Source organism: Mauremys reevesii, linkage group 13 (assembly GCF_016161935.1).
Source record: "Mauremys reevesii isolate NIE-2019 linkage group 13, ASM1616193v1, whole genome shotgun sequence".
NCBI classification, from domain to species: domain Eukaryota; kingdom Metazoa; phylum Chordata; order Testudines; family Geoemydidae; genus Mauremys; species Mauremys reevesii.
In genome coordinates, this window is record NC_052635.1 from 37209289 (window position 1) to 37228617 (window position 19329).

Sequence of the window (19329 nt, forward strand, 5' to 3'; positions counted from 1 at the left end):
AGCTTTCCTCGTTCTCAAAACACCACTCTACTTTGACTAGGGATATTGTGAAGAGTGGTTAAAAAATCTGAAGCATCTTTGGAAGTGATTTTAGGGGCTACCAAAATGAAGGTGGATGAATTAAGTGTTCATTCTCACTAAATCATTAAAACTGAGGAACAGGAAGAAAATGTTCAAGTTAAATTACAAACAGTAACTAAAGAACAAGAAACACTTCAAATGGAGGAAGATGTCAATTTTTTTTCAAATTCACTGATTCAAAAGAATACACTACATTTTTAGATAACTTTTGCATTAAAAACTTATAAGTGCTAGGATTGCCAGCAGGAATGAAAGGAAAGGATCTTGTTAAAGATATTCTTATGTTACTTGACTTGATTAAATACTTGATTATAAATTTATTCCACCAGTACAAGCAGGAAGAATATTTCTGAGTCCATCTAAATGAAAACAATTCTAAGACTGAAATCCTGGCCCCACTGAAATTAATGGCAAAACTCCCATTGACTTCAGTGAGACCAGGAATCACCCCTGGTCTTCAATATACTTCAACTGCATATTGTAATTACTTCCTTTATTTTTTATTATGATGATCAATAATAACAGTGTAATAATAGTTATAATAGAGTTATGACGTAAAATGAGAGCAGCCATCTGGCTGCTCAAAAATTAAAATTACCAAGAGCAAAGTGTAGTAACTCTAAAACAACAGCAACTACAGTTTAGAAACCAAAATGGCTACATTCAATCTAGGCAAACAAGAATTATTATAGGTAGAAGGTGAATGCAACAGATAAATAAAGTGTCTGGCAAGTCACTGAGGCTGAAGTTTTCAAAAGTGGACAGAAATTGGGGGTGTTTGGATTTTTGGATCTCCATCTTGAGATATCTTGGGCTTGATTCCCAGAACTGCTGAGCACCAACAACTCCAGTGGAAGCCAAGGGGAGCTGTGAGTTCTCTGCACCTCGGAAAAAAGGTGTCCAAAAATGGAGGCACTCAAAATCAGAAATCACTATTAAAAATGTGGTCCAACTCACATCATTTCTGTGTCATAGCTGAGTTTACTAGAGAAACTAGCTAATATTTCACTCTAGAGAAATGAGCTAGTTTTTAGTGGTAGAAACAGGAGGTATATTATAGACAGGGCCAGCCTTGGCAATTGATAACACAAATTACCACTCAGGGCACCACAGTCTTGAATAGACTTGGCAACACGTAGTCAAGTCCTGTGTACCCCCTGGCAGAAGGATTAAGGGAGGCAACTCAGATCCTAATATAGTTGTAGCAGTTAGCGCCTCTGCTGGTTAGGGGCCCACAAATCATACGGTTTAGGGCAGAAATAGAGTCAAGGCTTCTGTTAGGACTCACTAGCACGCACATGCAACATTCTGTCACCAGATGGCATTCATGGACTAACAAGCTCTAGTGCTGGAAACATACTAGGGAGAAAAAGTGTGCCTTACACACTAACACCTAGAGATGGAAGATGCGAAGGGAGGGCTGATGATTGCGAATGGACATTCAATGTCAAAGGCGATGTTTAGGGATTATTCTGATCTTCCAATAAAGTGTGGAGTAAAAAAACCCAACCCAAGCCAGATCTGGGCAAAGGATATTTCATTTAATAAGAAACAAAATTTGAAAATAATATCTACATTTAAAAGATTTTAAAAATAAAAAAATAAGACTGATGATTTATAAATTGCTTTGATGACTGTGAACAATGTAGCTGAGGACCCAATAATCCTGTAAGGAGCTGAGTGCCCTCAAGTCCGATTGCCTTTAATGGCAGTTGAGCGTGCTCACACCTATTAGGAAGCACTCATTGAACACCAGGTAGGATCAAACCGTAACAGTGGGAAGGGCTGCAAAAATCCAGGGCAGCCCAAAGACATCAGTCCTGCCTTGAGCTCAGCCTGTGACCCCCGTGCCCACTTGGAGCTCAGTGGGATCTTAGCCTGAGTTTGGTACAGTCTTGTGCAAAGTAAAATGTGAGAGGCCTTGTCCACTTCCCTCTTCACTTAATGACCAGACCTAAGACTTCTGCATACACGCACTCGCACCTGCAGCATCAACAAACAAGCGCAAAAGCTACACACTGCCATATACAGGTTCTCAAACCTAGGGGTCATTTGATATCCCTTACATTTTATTATTGTCTCTATGGATGGGATGTGCCTAGTTTGTCTTTTTAAACAATAGCAACAATATTATGAGGTTTTATGTCCTTTTGCCCTCTAGAAAAGATGTTAATTAAATAACCCCACAAGAGAAGACATTTGAAGCCATAAATTAAGTATATGTAAAAAAGACTGAATCTGTGCCAGCAGCTGACTGCAGCCACAGAAACTGCCAGTGCAAAATCATAGATCATTTTTAAAGTGTGGCACTGTGTCATCATACTGCAGCACTTCTTACAAAAGTCATATCCACTGCAAGAGCTGCATATTCTTGTATTATGGCTGAGCACAAAGCAGGGGCGTAGTCTTTCTGTCAACCACAGATGAACATGTATTTTTTTAGATATGTGTAATTAAAAAAAAACAGTTTAAAAACAGAAAATTAGCCCATTAAAACTAGTTTATAAAGCACTTAAATTTTAATCACAACTGACACCTCATGATAATTTTGAGGGGCTGTTGATGTTTTTATCAGCAAAAATACTAATGCAAAAATGCAAAATGTTAAAAATCTGGCTATATTTATTTAGCAGCTACTCCAGTTTGCTTTATGTTTGTATATAAATAGTACCTAATATACTTTTGGTATAGTTACAGTATGTGTATGTAAAGTGCCTTGGCTGGGGAAGGGAAAGGTTACAGAGAGAGATACATAAATGTAAGACAACCTTGTGCTTGCTGGTGCCTGTTTGAGGAATGGCTATATTAGGAAAGCCCATGTTTATTACACTGAGGCAATAGGTCAAATCTGAGACCTTTTGGTAATCTGGGGAAATGGAAATTACCTACATCTGTCCTCATGATGACCCTGAGAAATGTTGACACCAAAAGTGTTACAAAGCTAACAGAGATGTAAGCACTAACCTATGTTTATATGGAAGCTGAACATGCTACATCCTCTACATGAGGTGGAGGAATACAGCAACCAGAGAAGCAAGTGCTTCTCATTAATATTGAGTAGATATCACAATCACTGCAGTGGATAAAATTTCATCTTTCCCTCCTGGGACCTGTAATACTAACAGCTACTCAATATTTTAGAAGTTCAAGGAGGGTCTTTTAACACAAGGGACTAAAATAAAAGCAAACCAGAGCTGAAATATTAATGAGATGTGATACAGCACACCTAGTGTTTAGAGGCTGGAAAGCCTGCTTCCCAGAACGTTTTCCTGATTGGTGCCCCAGGATTAACTTTGAAAGTTAAGTCCTGGGTGTTTTGCACCAAAGACAACTTGTCTTTGGCGGCTATGACCCAATGTGCCCTGCATTCCAGAGGGACATCAAACCAGATGATTCAGATGCTAAAACTGCAGAACACTAACACACACTCCTGATGTAGGCTGGGTAACAGCCACAGCATTGGCAATATTAATCCTAGGCAACCAAAAGGGCTGCAAACAGCCCTGTTCTCCCAGTGCCCTGACATGACACACACTACTGTCCTGCAAGCCAGGGCACCATCCCACATTCCAGGGCTCGCCATGCTCACCACATTCTCCATGGCTCATCAAAGAGGCACAGCAGGGAGTGAATCCCCTAATTGTCTCCTTACCTCCTCGCATGGTACAAATTTTTCAGCTCCACTATTAGGATTTCAGGTATTCCCAGGTGTATGGGTCAGTTACTAGAGGCCACAGGACTTCGTAAAGAGGTGAGGCTGGGTTGTGACAACATGAAGGAAGGAGATTGCAGTCATAGGTGGGAAACGAATGGGTGCTGCACATATGAATTTATGCCAGGCCCTGCAAATCCTAGCAGTGCGCATGCATTCTGAATCTGGCTCTGACAGGTGTGTCTTCTCCCTACGTGAAATTGGGATGTTTGTTTCTTTTTCCATGTTTGCTGTTATTGTTTGTTTCTAATTTTGTACATGGATTGCTCCCTGCCTAGAAATGTCTATGCAAAATGGCTCACCAATTATTTTATTTTATGCAGAAAAAGATCAGCCTGATCCTGTGGTTAATGTTCCAGATAGCCACACTGCAATTCCACATTTGATCCTTGACCGCAGTCACTTGTCCCCGAAGTGTCATAGTCCCCAAAGTGTCATAGTCTGGGATCATACCTGTGAGCAGCGAGTGCCTTGTTTCATCCAATTACCACTGGAGGAGCCAGGGTCTTGTCTCTTGTTCCTAAGCCAGCTGTGACTGGAGCTTGCTTGAGCTCACAAAGAAGGCAGTGAGTGCCTTTTGCCATTCACACTGTCAATCAATATGTGGCCACTGTCACCTACAAATCAAAGTTCCTTCCTCTGATTATATTGGGCACTGCTCTGAAACAGCAGCACTTTAGTAGAAGTGAATGCATCATCCTCAAGAGAATGCTTGTTTCTTCAGTGTATTGTTCAGTTTCAATTCAGTAAAACTTTATTGGCATGGCAAATTATAGAAGTGTTGCCAAAGTGTAAAAGTGAAGCTGATCTCTCAGGTATCTGTCACATATAAGTACGAGCCACCCAGAATAGGACTGTACACTGTGTTTGGGGGTGCAACAACTTGTCAGAGGTGTCCATTCCCAATCTGGTAGCAGGTTGCTGCATAGCACAATAACATTTCTGATGGCTTTTTCCTTTATATGCATTGTATATAGCAGCCTTAACTAAGGCTCTCATTGTTCTAGGGCACAATCAGTTAACATGTACATGTAATGTACATTTTCTATAATGGCAACAAGTTCCCCAGAGGAGGGTCTGAGCACTGATTAGTCAGCTGAAAAGTTTTCGACATCACAAATTCAGTATTTTAACTATAAAATGACCCTTTATGTAATTTCTGTAACCACCAAAACATTAGAAACAGGTGATTGTATTAATACTGGATTAAAGAAAATGTAAGGTTCTACCTTCACAAGGTTCTTCTTGTAACTTTTCTATCACAGATAGGATCCATGTAGATCATCTGGTAACAGGTCCTATAAAAATACCATAGATAGATAGATTAACATGTATGGGGATGGATAGATTGATCATTAGAAAAGATTAGATTGGATAGTCTATGGTAGTGCTGTGGTTTAGCCTGGCCTGTATGGAACACATCAAACCTGTAAGACCAGGGGCTCTATGCTGATTTTGGTTATGCCTATGAAATGTCATTGCCTTCAATAGACTTACTTCTCATTACAGTGTTAATGAGAAGTAAGAAACAGGCCTCTGGTATTTGCAGGGCTGTGCCACACAGTTCAGTGGCATCATTATAATATGAGGTGGTTATGTTCACATAGGTAAGGCCAAATGGTCCTGGCACTACCATGTTAATAATTCTGTCCCCCAGCATGGTAAATGCTCCTATGTAGATGGGCAAAGGAAACAAATGTGCAAATGTCTTGAAGCAGTAATAGAAACACCTGGTGGTCTTGGAAACTATCCATATTCCAAGCTCTTAGAAAGGGACTAGATTTATGGAGCAAGGACTAATATGTTCGTACAGTGTTTGCTGCCCATTATGTCTGGAACAGATGCTCATTTAATATATGCAAAGCTCTCCTACCCTCTTCTTTCAAAAGACTCTTCAAAACCCATCTGCTCTGTGATGCATCCTACTGATAATGGCCACCCACCATGCTATTTCCGCATTGTAGCATTCTTTGTTGTCCTGTGCAGTTCCAGCATGTGTTCCTACACTACAAGCCTTTCCGGGCAGGAAACCTCCTATGTATTTGACACGGTTCTCCTTTTGTACAGGGCTGTGTATGCATACAGCACTACAGAACTAATAACACACATAGGGAAGAAAGGATGGGTCATTAGGGAACAGGGAGAAGAAAAACCTTTCTAAGCCATGGCTTAGAATTTAAATTTAGGTTCATTAAGTGTTTCCATACAAGTTATGGTGATGCAATGATTTCCCCTCCCCAACTTCGGAGCAGCATTGTGTGTGTTATTTGGAAGCCACTTCCACCCCAGCAGTAGATTCATTTGAGCAAAGTGTGAAGTGATTTCTGTTTATGAAGGACTCCCGGGTGAAAGTTGCTGTGTAAAAGCCCAGCTCTGAACTATATTCAATAATGTGAAGGTTGCACAGTTAAAAATCATAGAAGATTAGGCACTGATCCTGCAAATTACTCCATATGGGCAGACCCCCAATATGCACACCTTGTACACCCCTTTATGCAGAGTGAGTCCCACTGAAGATAATGGAACTCCACACAGGCACTGGCCTCCACAGGTCACAGAATAACTTGCTGGCTCAGGACCTAAGGTTTCACCTGAGCTATGTAACACCTAGATGGTATTTTTACTTCCTGTTTTCCTTGTTATATTTATAGCTTAGAATTAACAGTCAATTTCCCCTGCTTTTTCTCAGGAGAGGGGACAATTGGGATCTCAAAGATGTTGTGAGCTGTTTGGAGCAGAGACCATCTTTTTATTCTGCACCTAGCACAATGGGGTTGTGGCCCGTCACTGGGCCCCAGATGCTACCACAATGCAAATAATTAATCATGATGATAAATGTGTACTGTGACATCTCATGCCAGAAATGAAAGAGCAGGAGCATTCTATCTACCTGTTCACCTAGGTACATATCCATCTGTACCTCCCAGGTATTTAAATATAGATATGACAAAAACAATATTTCCTTCTTTCTTCCTTCCCTCCTGTCTGGTGGTAGGACAAATAGCTCCATAAGGTTGTAAAGGATTTTTTTTAAATGTATGTTTCCTTGTGTACGTCAATGAGTGGCTCCGTGTATATGTAAAGAAAACTAAAATGGAAGGCCACTCTCAGAGGCCTTAGCTCTGAAAGTGAGGTCATTCTTAGTCTCCGTGGGAATGAGTTCCACAGTCTAGGGCCAGCCGCTGTGAAATTTCTGCCTCTTGCACTCCTGCATGAGCCTTTTCACTGTCAACTACTCATATAAAAAGCAACAAAGAGTCCCGTGGCACCTTACAGACTAACAGACGTATTGGAGCATGAGCTTTCGTGGGTGAATACCCACTTCGTCAGACGCATATGGCAGTCTGTGGCACTGTCATAAATTCACTAGATTTCCAGCTGCCATTAATTCGTCCACCTACATTTCCAATGTGAAAACAAGCAACACCCCTTCTCCACAACCTTCTCTTCCACTCCTTTTTTTTTGGTCAGGCAGATATTTTTCAGGACTTCTTTCTACCTCACAAAGAAGCAAAAAAGGGCACAAGCCAGTTTTTGTCCCTTTGCAACTCACCTTTTATGATGAGTCCTTAACCATGCCCTGTTCATTCCCTCTGAAGCATCTGGCACTGGCCACTATTGGAGGACAGGATACTGGGCTCGATGACTCATTAATCTGACCCAGTAAGGCTATTCCCATGTTCTTTGCCAAACTCGGTGATGCTTAAATTCAGAGGTTTGTATTTAAGGCGAGAGTCTCACACACACACATGCCATCCCAAACAACAAGGCTTTGTGCTGGGAATTAAGGGAGGGCTGTAGATTGGCCCCAGACCCTGTGGGCTTCCCCTCTGCACTCCTGCAGCCATGAGACGTGCTGGCATGGAATCCCTGGCCCTGGGAGCCTTTCCTAGCCTTTTCCTAGCCAGGCCACCACAACTCCTGCCATTCGTAGCCACCCCCCACTGTGCCAGAGAGCGATTTGCACACCATATTGACTAGCTTCCCCCTCACTTGCTTCCGGGGAAGGGTACAGTTTTATTACTAGCAGCTAGTCCTGCCTTCCTTCAGACTTTCTCCTCCCCAGCCTTTCCTTCCTGGCTGCTTATATAGTCTTCTTAGCTACTGAGGACGACAGGGTCCGAGGAGGAGGCTGCCAGTAGCTGCGAGGGACTGCTCCCAGCTGGGCTGCCGTCCGGCTCGCTGGGCAGGGGCGCTGTCTCTTTAAGGAGGAGGGTGCCTGGGTTGGCGGGGCGGGCCTGGGCTGCTTCCCTCGCCGGGCTCGCGGGCCAAGGGGCCCTGTTCCAGCAATGCCCTGGCTGGTGCACCTGGGCCCTCCTGCGGTGCAGCGCGCGCTGGCCCCGGGGGCGCTGCTCCGAGCCGCCGCGCGCATCGTCCGGAGCAAGGTGGGCAGCCCCGGAGCAGCAGCGGGAGCCCCGCCGTTCCTAGGCGGCCAGGTGCAGGCTGGCCCCGCTGGAGGCGAAGCTAGAGAGGCTCCGCACAAGAGGCAGCATCGACGCAGCTTCCGACAGGGGTGCAGCTGGCTCGCCCTGGGCGGCCTGCGCCTGCAGAGCCCCCTCCGCCTCCTGCCCGCTGCTGCGCTGCTTGCCCCAGCCGATCCCAGCCGCCGGGCCGGCTGCAGCGCGGCTCAGGCGGGTTATCTGCCCCCGCACAAGGGCTTCGGCTACAAACAGCAGGTGCCAGAGGACGCCGAGTCCAGCCATCTGCAGCCCCAGATAACTCTGCAAGCAACTGCCAGCAACTTCCCCAGCAGCGGGAGCTCCGGGAAGGTGGGTGAGGGTGACTCAGGCTGAGTCAGCAGCAACTTGCTGAGTGGGTTTAGTTTTGCTGCCCTGTGTTGTCCGCGTATCCCGGTCGATATTGGCACATACCGATACCGCCCTAGGCTTCCTCCCATTCCATACAGTCCACTTGTGTCTTACGAAGCTGCATCATGCATGGGGTCTGGAGTGGGAAGCAGTGTCCCATTGAGAGGAAAAGGGGCTGTGTGTCCGCTGACTATAAGGACCTAATCTGTGCAACATAATTTCTCAGGTTCTGCAGTGTTTCCGTCTAAAATAGGTTAATTTTCTACATCAGTATCAAGAGAATAAAGATGCCAAGGAGCCGCCACTGGGGAGGTGGTCTCACAGCAGGGTACAGAGGGAGGGAAATAGTCTTATTCCATCCCATAGGAAGTTGTTTGTTCTTTGACATCTTTCTAGTTATGTTGTTGTAATAGCTAGTGCCAACTTGCACAGACTGGACACAGTTTTAACAGGCAGTAAAACAGCTACTTTTTAAAAATATAATGTCCTGTCCACACAGTGGCCAAAAACATTACTTGTTTTCAAGCTGCTGCAGTTTCTGTTGGATAGGTTTTAAGAACAGAAAGTGTTAAAATAGAGGAAATAGTTCTAGTACTTGTGTGTGTGTGTGCATCATATTCTCATAAAATACAGAAGGATTCTCACTTCCTGCCATGTGTGGACTGCACATTTTGAATTTTATAGAAGATCTCAAGTACCCAGTTTTTCCGAAATGACAGTTAAGAAACAATAGAAAAGGGATGAAATTCAGTTGGAAAGTTTAGGTTGAATGTTCCAGGCAGCGATATCTATTAGCCTGCAGAATAGTTTCCCAAGATATATGGTAGAGGCCCAGTCACTTGGGACACTTAAAACTACACTGGGCAGGACACTTTAAAAATATACGGGGGTAGGGGACTAATAGTCTTTCTTATTTCTTTTATCCTCTTCCCTATTTCAGTTCAAAGACAGAGTGTGGAAGTGCCCTTAGTTATCTGTACATGTATTTTCACTGTTCAATACATGTAACTTTAAAAAAAATAGGAGTGGTCCTGGTTAGAAATGCAACTTGAGTCCATTAGAACAAAATGTGTAATGTTTTAACATTCCATAACTTGGCTGAACTGTATGTGGGTGTTTGGATTTTTTTTTTCTCTCTTTGGGGGGAGGTTGTTTTTAAACTTGTTTGTGCCAGAATTTCTCAATGTGAAGGTTTGGCTCCAGGTTAATTTTTATGGCCAAGTAGTAAACCATAAAAAACGCACCTCTTTGGTTTTTCAGAGATGCTTTGCATCAGCTAGTACCCATTAAGATCAATGGGAGTTCCAGAGTACAGTACCTCTGAAAAATAGCAAATTCTGATGGAAGTAATGATACTGTTTTCACTAGAAATGCTGAAGAGAGCAATGCCATGAGGAGAATTGAATGTGTATCACTTAGAGCTCTTGACATGAGCTTCTTTCTCTTCTGCGTCAGGCCACCCACTGTCTGCACACTATTATCCACATGTATTTTTCTTTTATTAGATAAAATGCTCCTGTATGAGACCCTTCTGTGACCTATACTAATTTTTTTATTCTTAATAGTTAGATTTTTTTTGTTTTGTTTGTTTGTTTAGGGGGAAACAGTCCTGTTGGTATTGCAAAAGAACGTCATATAACTACAGATGCTCACAATTCAAAGTAGTCTCTCTAATATGTTGTGCTTTTTCTTTTTTAAACTAAATCTTTTAAAATATATTTTCTTTCATTGCATTTCTGCAGGACTGGTTCTACAAGTAAACACTGAATTTCCTTTGTCTCAAAACAGTAATCTAAAAATAAAATTTCATTGATATGGATCTGCCCTCACTGAGGCCCCAATTCATCAACCAGATGCATATGGGCAAGGGGATTCAGCCCCAGGATTGTGGCCAACTCTGTGCTTTTGGTTGCTTTCAGTCACTGGTGAATTCTTAAACACGTTGAGTACCTTAATCTTCTGGTGGGTTGATTTCTGGCATTACAGGACTCCCTGGGTCCAAGAAAAATAGACTTTCTACAGAGATGTTATAGAAAATAATTCTGTTCTCTCAGCTTTCTTTACTGAGCAAGTAGATACACAGGGCATGACCACACCGGGTAGTCATAATAAACAGCTGCTAACATGGTACTGGCTTAATCTTTTGCCTTACTGCCAATACAGATTCAGAAGCTGCCTCAATGTATTTTAGTCCAGTGCCCTAGATTAGTGAGAGCAAAATTGAAAGAAATGGAAACCACTTGGGTGACAAGAACAGGCTACATAGCTCAGATCCTGTGATTTCATTTTGCAGAGTTGGCTTTGATATAATGAGCCTGGAGTTCCCGAGAATCCTCTCCTGGTTGTATGATGACTGCCTGAGATGCCCTTTAGCACTGTAAATTGAAAGCATATATAATATGGAGCTTAACTGGGCCTACTTATTGGCAGGCTGAGAGAGTAGAAAGACTGAATGGGCAAAGGAAACTGAAATATTCTCTCTTCTGTCCAGGTCACGGTTTGAGGCACATTGACTAGTGGGAAGCATCTAGTGGCACTGCCTCCCCTGTAAATAAACAGGGGGCTTCAGTCTCAGTGGCTGTCAGAATGCCACCACTACTATTAAGTAAATTGAAGAAGAGGAAACCCTTCTGTCCATTCTATTGTCCAGTAATAAATGAGAGGTCCCAAGGTTTTCCCTCTTGTCTTGGCCAACATTTCCTCTGGGGTTAAGAGAAGATAATGTCCAAGACTGTTGTCAGATCTGGTACCTGAGGCTCTACCTGCACGGTTAGGACCACATTGCTTTGAAACCTACTTTTAATATAAAAATTCTGTTTTAAACCTTATTCTGCTACAGAAATGCCAGAAGAAGAAATGAAATGGGTTCCCCAGTGGCTATGGCAGAAGTCTGTCAGTGGCTGCCAAACCAGTGCTAGCATATTTGCATTTGCTGCTGCTGCAGCAGCATTTTTACAGCCAGGGGATAGTGCTGCTCATTGCTACCAAGCTACAGCAATAATTCCCAGGTTCTTTCTCTATGTTGCTGATGCACAGAACATGATTTACAAGAGCTTAAAATGTTGGGCCTTCTCCAGGAGTGTCAAATGTGCTTTCTATTACCAGTCATTTGGCCTTTGGCGATACAGTGGTCTTTAATCTGCACTGTGAGGCTGAGGATTGAGGTACAAAGCAAAATCATTCTGGCATGCAAACTAAGGATCCTATCCTACAAGTGACTGTGTGGGTGGAACTGTGCCTGAACAGAGTCAGTTTTAGGATCGGGATTATATTGTCTATATTTATTATTCTGTAACAGGAAATCTTGCCCTAGTGCTGGGGTCCACACAGAGCTCAATGATCCCTTAAACCTGGATTAATGGCTCATGTGGACTCTCTTCCATGGGTAAATTGCACCTAATGCTATGCATCTTTGTTTTGCTCCCCCATCCAAAGCACCCAAGAACAGCGCGGCATAGAGTTCTGTGCTTTATTTTGCTTCTTAGCAAGTAGCTTGAGACAATTAACTGGAACCTGGACATTGTGTGTCACGTGAGTGTTCGTTCTAAATCATTGTTTTCTTTTTGGCTAGGACACAAGTAGATCCCCTGAAAAGGAAGTCACGGATCCCAGTGATGAAGACGAGAAGAAACCCAACAAATCCCAGCAGCTGAAAAAAGTTTTTAAAGAATATGGCGCTGTAGGAGTTTCATTCCACGTTGGAATTTCGTTAATGTCTTTGGGAATATTCTACCTGGCTGTTTCAAGGTGTGGTTTCTCTTGCAGACTCTCTGGCCTTGGGTAATCTTGTGTATAAAATAAGAAATATCAAGCAGGCATGGATTTTTGAGGTAGTACTTAACTTCTGAGACGAGTCAGGGCCCAATGTTGTGTCTGCTCTATGTGCAGAAGTCTCATGGCATCCAGCTGGAGATCCATGTATCTGCAGCTGCAGATCTGGGACCAGTCTGTATTGAGATAAGCAAGAGTAAAGATGAGGGTTTGCATTTAAAATGTACCTTGCTCTACACCTGGGGGCATGCAGGATGGGGAGTGTGCCAGTGCAGCCATCCAGAAGGGAGTTTATAGTCATGTTCTAGGGACATGCTGTTTTAATGAAACACTGGCTTGAGCGGTGTAGATCTGAGGGCCACCACTGTGTGCTGGAGCTGAAGACTGTTGTTTTAATTCAGTATAAATCAAATAAAAACAGAACTGTATCCAAAACAAGGTGATTACCCTCAGGGCCAGATTTCCAGTGAGGCATTGCAGGTTTGTGCCATGGGGCACCTAAAAATTAAAAGAGGATTAAAAGTTTGTGTGTTCTGTTTAAAAAAAAAATAATAATAATAATAATAATAACTAATGAAAGGTCACCTGTAGGCAGGGGGTGTGCTGAAGATGCTATGCCTAGGGACGCATAAAATCTAAATCCAGCCCTGATTACCCTGGAGATCTACTTGGGCACTTGCATGCAAGAAAGGAGAGCAAAAGAATAATGTAGGCTGGTAGGTTTCTTGAAAGACACCAGTTAGAATTTTGCCTATAACTGCAGAAGGAACAGAAAGATTAAAACAAATATAGGACTGGATTTAAAAAAAAAACCAGAAGGGTGACAACCGGGGGGGTGGAGGGGAAGAGGAGTTTGTACATGGCTTTTGGTGGGATCATGGCCTATTTTTAGAAATGTACATAATTATTTACAGGAACGGAGCACATGATGGCAGCAAAGATCCCTCGTGCACTGCACAAACATAACTCCCCTGTTACGAAACGATTAATGTACCATTACATGTAGGCACTGCAGAACTTGATTTTTTTTTGTAAGTTCGACAATTAAAAATTTAAAAAAAGCTTAAAAATAAAAATCAATATTAAATATTTTAATTTTCACATCCGTAGGGAATAAAGGGGGGAAGGGTAGCCCTGACATCAAGGCTGCAGGGAGCTCCCTGTGTGGCTGAGAGGCCTGAGACAGGAGGGCACAAGGTGCAAGAGAGGCTGTGATCCTGGCTTGGCAGAACAGAGACCTTTGGCCAGAGTCCTCAGAAGGAGGAGGAGCCACCAGCTTGGGGGGATGCCACCCAGCTGCTGAACAGCTCCTATCCAGAGATGAACTCTGCATTCCTGGCCAGGGAGTGAGTCACCAGGACTGCAGAGGGCTCCCTGCACAGCTGTGAGGCCAGTGACGCCAGATTCCTGCAGGTGCAAGGTGCATTTGCCAACTGAGGATGGATTTTTTTTGTTGCTGTTGATTTCTGTGTCAGGTGAAATTGACACTTACCAGTGACTAAGGACATAAATCAAATCCTGCTAAGTCTAATTGTATGGCCAAGTGTGAGAAGTGCAGAGGGGAAAAAAGTGGACCATTGCAAGGTCATGTGGGAAATACTCCAGAATTTACAGCCTATTCTAGACAACTGAAAATAGTTATGGCTTCCGTGTTTGCAATATATACGTGACTGATCGATGGCAGGAGATGACAAGTCCCTCTTTCCTTTGGTCTGTTTTTACATAAGTTATTCAGCATTCAAACAGCCTTTTTACTCCTCCATTAGCAAACTTTCAGCATTATGTATGGATGTATTGCTGTCTTACTCTAAGTCAGATTTATTGATGGTCTGTTTCATTTTGCACCTTGGTTAAACTTTAAATCTTGTAAAGATTATTTACAAACTTCCAATTTATTATTTTTTTTAATTCAGAAAGTAGAATAATAGAACAGGGATGTTACCTAAGGAGGTTGTGGAATCCTTGTCATTGGAGGTTTTTAAGAACAGGTTAGATAAACACCTGTTGGGGATGGTCTAGGTGACCTCTTGAGATCCCTTCCAGCCCTACATTTTTATTATTTTTTAACTGTAAGAGACATATCTGACTATTGGGCTGATGCTGCAGCTATACAATTGTGAAAGCAGAGAAATGGGGGGATGAATGAGAAGGTATTTGGTTTTATAGGGACACCAATCTGGGAAGGGGAAAATATCACACTTCAGTCTGAAAAGTTGTTTCCTACTCTTGTAACAGGCATCATCTGAAGTTGTCAAAAATATCACACTGTGCATTTGACAGCACTTTATGCTTTTTCAGTTTCTGCATGTTGTGTGGGCCTTTCACACAGCAATAGGGGAAGAGGAAAAATATAAAAAAAAAATTAAAAACTTGTAAAACCACAAAAATTAGCTAGGAGGTATGGGAGGGCTCAGAGACCAATGTAATATCTCAAGTTACAATTTATAATTGATTAGATTTCTAGTTGATGATGCCTCTTTAAGTCAATCAGTTTATTGTATTTGTTGGAATTTTAATTTCTTAATGCATCTGTGCTTTAGGTTTTTGATTTACATAGAAAAAGGGAAATGTCAAACAGCATGGGCCCCCTGAATTGTCAGAAAGATTGCAATCTAATCTCAGTGAGAGCAGTATAAACCTAGAGTGGCTCCAGAAACTCATCCATTGTGTTAAACAGTGTGCCAGATTCTGATTTAACTGCTTTATTTTAAGTAATGACATAAACATTAACACTGTTCTGCTGTAACTAAGGTAAGTGTTCAGTTAGGGAACAGGAGCATTATCCTAAGTAAACAAAAGATCCCTTTACTAACATAAGGGAACTAGTACAACTTTTTGATTTAAAAAACAAAAAAATTACAATAAATTCTTTTTTCCTTTTTCCCTCCCCAGTGGTGTGGACATGACTGCAGTTCTCCTAAAACTTGGATTCAATGAAGCATTGGTGCAATCCAAAGTGGCTGCTGGTACAAGCACATTTGTGTTGGCCTACGCTATTCACAAAGCGTTTGTTCCAGTCCGAATCAGCATTACCTTAGTTTCTGTGCCATTTCTTGTCCGATATTTCCGTAAGATTGGTTTCTTCAAACCGCCTGCCTCAAACCCATGATTTAAAAAAAGATTTCATATATGTTCATATAGCTTTTTAAAGTGCTGTGCAACTGCAGTTACCGTATTTGGACTCATGTTAATACTGATCTCATCTTGCATTTTTGACTTGTCTTTTCAGGTAAATGTTTCTTTCGGGAAAAGGTTGATATCCACTTTCGTTTCCTTCTCTTCCCTTGAGAACTTTGTTAAAATGGTATCTGAAAACTCCTGCAAGTGATAACATAAGCACTTACCTACCAATGAGGAAACTGTTTAGAACATATATCTTAGTATCTTTTCAGCTCAGCCTTTTAGGCCTTACTTTTTTCTTGGTGAAACACACTTGCTACAGTGCAGCACTAGTTCATAATAGTGTATTTCAGGAACTAAATTAAGGTTGAATCCCCATTTAATTATTCTCTGAAGCATACTCTGTCCTATCATGTGACTGCCTCTGTTGATACACCAACTCAGTGCTTAGTATTTATCTGCTGCCCATTTAAAATAATTTGTTGCTCTGAAAAGACACTCTTGCCATGCTGTACTTCCATACTTCTAAGTTGTATGGTTACTGAGCATGACTTAAAAGCTCACTCTCCTGGTTGGCTAGCAGCTTGCCCTACTGGAATCTTATTTATACTAGAGTGCTGTAGACTGAGTGAAATCCTGACTCCCCTGAAGTCAATGGAAATTTTGTTACTGACTTAAGGGGACCACAATTTCAGTCTGTGGGCATGATCCAAAGCCCATTGAAGTCGGTGGCAAGACTTCGATAGGCTTTGATGTGGTGGATCAGGCCCTGTATTAGCAGACATGTTTACAACTGGAATCGAGCTGTAGCAGGTTCTCAACCCCTGCAGAAGCTCACATACATTCCTGAAGTCCATATGCTATAATTTTGCAGACTGTTGTGTGCACCAGCTAGTTACTTGATTCTTATATTAAACTAACAATTAAGACTTAATATGGGAATGATCTATACTTTTAGGACTCTTTATTGCTCACATCAGATACCATTTTAAAGTGCTGTTTCCTTAGATGTTTGAGTTGTCCATTTGGCTTGCTGTTCACAACTCAATATGGCATGTTTCTACAAACTGCTGCAATGTCTATACTTCATCAAGCCAAGAAATCTGCAGGTCTGAGCTACCTACTATGGGATGCATATTAACTATTTTAATGTGAACAGAAAAAAAGCTTAGTTCTGATCTCTACAGTAAATTCCAAACACTTACCAATGTGCTACATTGCTCTTGCATTGCAGAAGCATTACAGTGAAGTCAAGGGTATGTCTGTGCATACCGTGGATCAATGCTGCCGTGATCGATCCACTGGGGGTTGATTTAGCAGGTCCAGTGAAGACCCGCTAAATCGACCACGGATCGCTCTCCCATCGACTCCAGTACTCCACCAGAACAAGAAGCAAAGGTAAGTCGACGGGAAAGCTTCTCCTGTCGACCCAGCGCAGTGTATGCACGACAGTAAGTCGGCCTAAGCTACATCGACTCCAGCTATGTTATTCACTTAGATTGACTTAACCCTGTAGTGTAGACCTACCCTAAGTGAGATTGACCTAAATGAGCACTTGGTAGTAGTTTTAGGCCCAAGATTTAGATTTTTTTTGTTTTTAATTACAAAATGAAATAGAAATAGTTTCAGTAGCTTTATCTGGATGTTCCTCTGCAGTGTTGGTAAAATGAACACTGCAGCATAATGCAAGTGAAATGGAATATAAACAGATTAATTTAGCTTCACCCTCCAAGCTGAGGGAAGTGCAAAGAACTAAGGAGCTGTCAAAATTGCAATAAACTTATTCTTTTAAATAATTGGTTGAAAATTGCTTCTTAAATATTTTATTACTGTGACAATGTTCCTATCATAATGTGGTACATATAGCTATGCAATACAGTTATTGTGTATGCCTCAAGGGATTTTGATGACTTAGGGCTAAATTGGCAGCTTGCAAGCTGCCCTGAGTAAGGGGAAGCATATAACTGCACTACCCCAGGAGCAGAGGCCATATTGTGACTAAGAGTTGCAGTGTGGTCCCTGCTTCCTCTTTGCTCCATGGGAGATGTAAGCTGTGCCAGCCTTCTTTCTAATGTAGCTTAAATCACCTTGTCCACCTGTTCTGCTGCTCGGGCCGGCTCACTGCCTGGCCAGGAGAGAGTTAGCTGCTCCTAGGTGGCTGTATTCCCTCTTGTATTGTGACCCATGATGCAGGTAGTTTGTGCAGAGGCAAAATGGGGTGCCTCACATCCCTGAAGTGGTGTGTAAGCTAGTTTGTGATTGAGTCTATAAGTAACCCTGAAATCAGCTTATCAAGCAGAGTTTACATTTTATTTTATTTTAATTGCTGGAATGTTTTGACTTTTTTTATTGAAATTGCCTTCTGGTGATACTACTGAATAATAGACTTTCTGGATAAAATTAAAATATTTTTAAGTAACCATTGAAGGTGGTGGTGGGGTTGTTGTTGCATTGTTAATTCCTAACAGTAACTTCCCAAGTCTCCTACAATTTGCTAGCTGCTAAAACATTTCGGGGATTTTAAGGAAATTTAGACATTCTACTCAAGGTCGAACACTGATTCCTTTTTAAAAAAGGAAACATGTATTTTTCTATTATCACTATTAGAAAAACAAGTAGCATTCCAGTCCTTCTATCCATCACTTCCTGTAATGCAGTCATGATTTTCTGGTTTCTGGAAACAATGCTTACTTTAGAAGTCACCAGCATGCCACACACTGCTTATATTTTAAAAGTTTAATTTCATTTGCTGAGTGAAGTAACTAAACTGCACTTGTCCCCTTTAAATCAGATTGAGACACTATTTTTTACCTCTGCATTAGACAAATCTGGTTGTAAAAACTGTCATTTGCAACTTTTTGTTTAGATTAACCTTCTTGCAATGTATTTTAAATCAAGAATATATTTTGAATTTCTGAATCATTTGTAAGCTTGAAAACAATTAGTTTGTGAAATAGTAGTAAAGGTCTTATAGAATTGTTAACACTGGTAGAAAATACAATAAATATTTTTTTCCCTTCTAGTTATTTATTTATTTTCCCACTAAGAAATATCTTAAGCTTGTATACATATGATTTAGTTTATGGAATTGCAATGCATACAATTGTAAAAACTGCAGTACTCCAAAACACCAAAGGAATGTGCAGTGGAAAATGTATTGCATGTGAAACAGCAGTACTTAAGTAGAGTTGCATCACTGCATCTTGTAAAAGTGAAGACTGAGAAGCATAGACATGGACCAGCGATTGCACAGATCCCCACTGAAATTGTTGAACACAGGGTCCTGTGTATATTCACTGCAGGATCAAATCCTGTGGCAACATGATTTTTTTCCCCCCCTATATCCTTTTTCCATTTTGCCCCATCACATGCAATTTACTCCTGGGGGAATTCAGCACCACTGCAATGCAGAATTTGAGAAATGTTGTGTGCGCAGAATTTTCCCCCATAGAAATCGGCTGCAGTGGTGGTAGCTGCAGAGCCCAGCTTGCACATAGAAGACACTGCCTGGTAGGGAAGAGGGAGGGAGTTAGAGAGTTCTGAGCAGCTGCAGTTTCCTGAGAATGAGACATCAGTGTGCAGGAAACTCCACACCAGCCTGGGACCCACCATCAGGTTGTTTCTCCTCTGGGATCCCTGGGCTTTGGTGAGGAGGGGATGTGGGCATCTAGGTTGGGGGGGGGGGCCATGGCTGAGCTCTGGGGGTAGGGGATGTGGGTTTCTGGCCACCCAACTGGGCTCAAGGAAGGGGCAGAGAAACAGGAACTGGGTTGTCAAAGGGGGTTTCTTTAACTCTCTGCTCCTGGGGGAATTTTTTTGTCTCTGTATTACTTGCTG

General features: G+C 42.0%; 1 protein-coding gene across 1 annotated transcript; it reads left to right on the plus strand.

Moving 5' to 3' along the window:
- Positions 1 to 7898: 7898 nt before the first annotated feature.
- On the plus strand, positions 7899 to 18514 carry FAM210B (family with sequence similarity 210 member B). Its single transcript, XM_039499244.1, has 3 exons — positions 7899 to 8562; positions 12173 to 12348; positions 15265 to 18514. The coding sequence occupies exons 1-3, from the start codon at positions 8083 to 8085 to the stop codon at positions 15479 to 15481; spliced, it is 873 nt and encodes a 290-aa protein (XP_039355178.1). The 5' UTR covers positions 7899 to 8082; the 3' UTR covers positions 15482 to 18514.
- Positions 18515 to 19329: the final 815 nt, after the last annotated feature.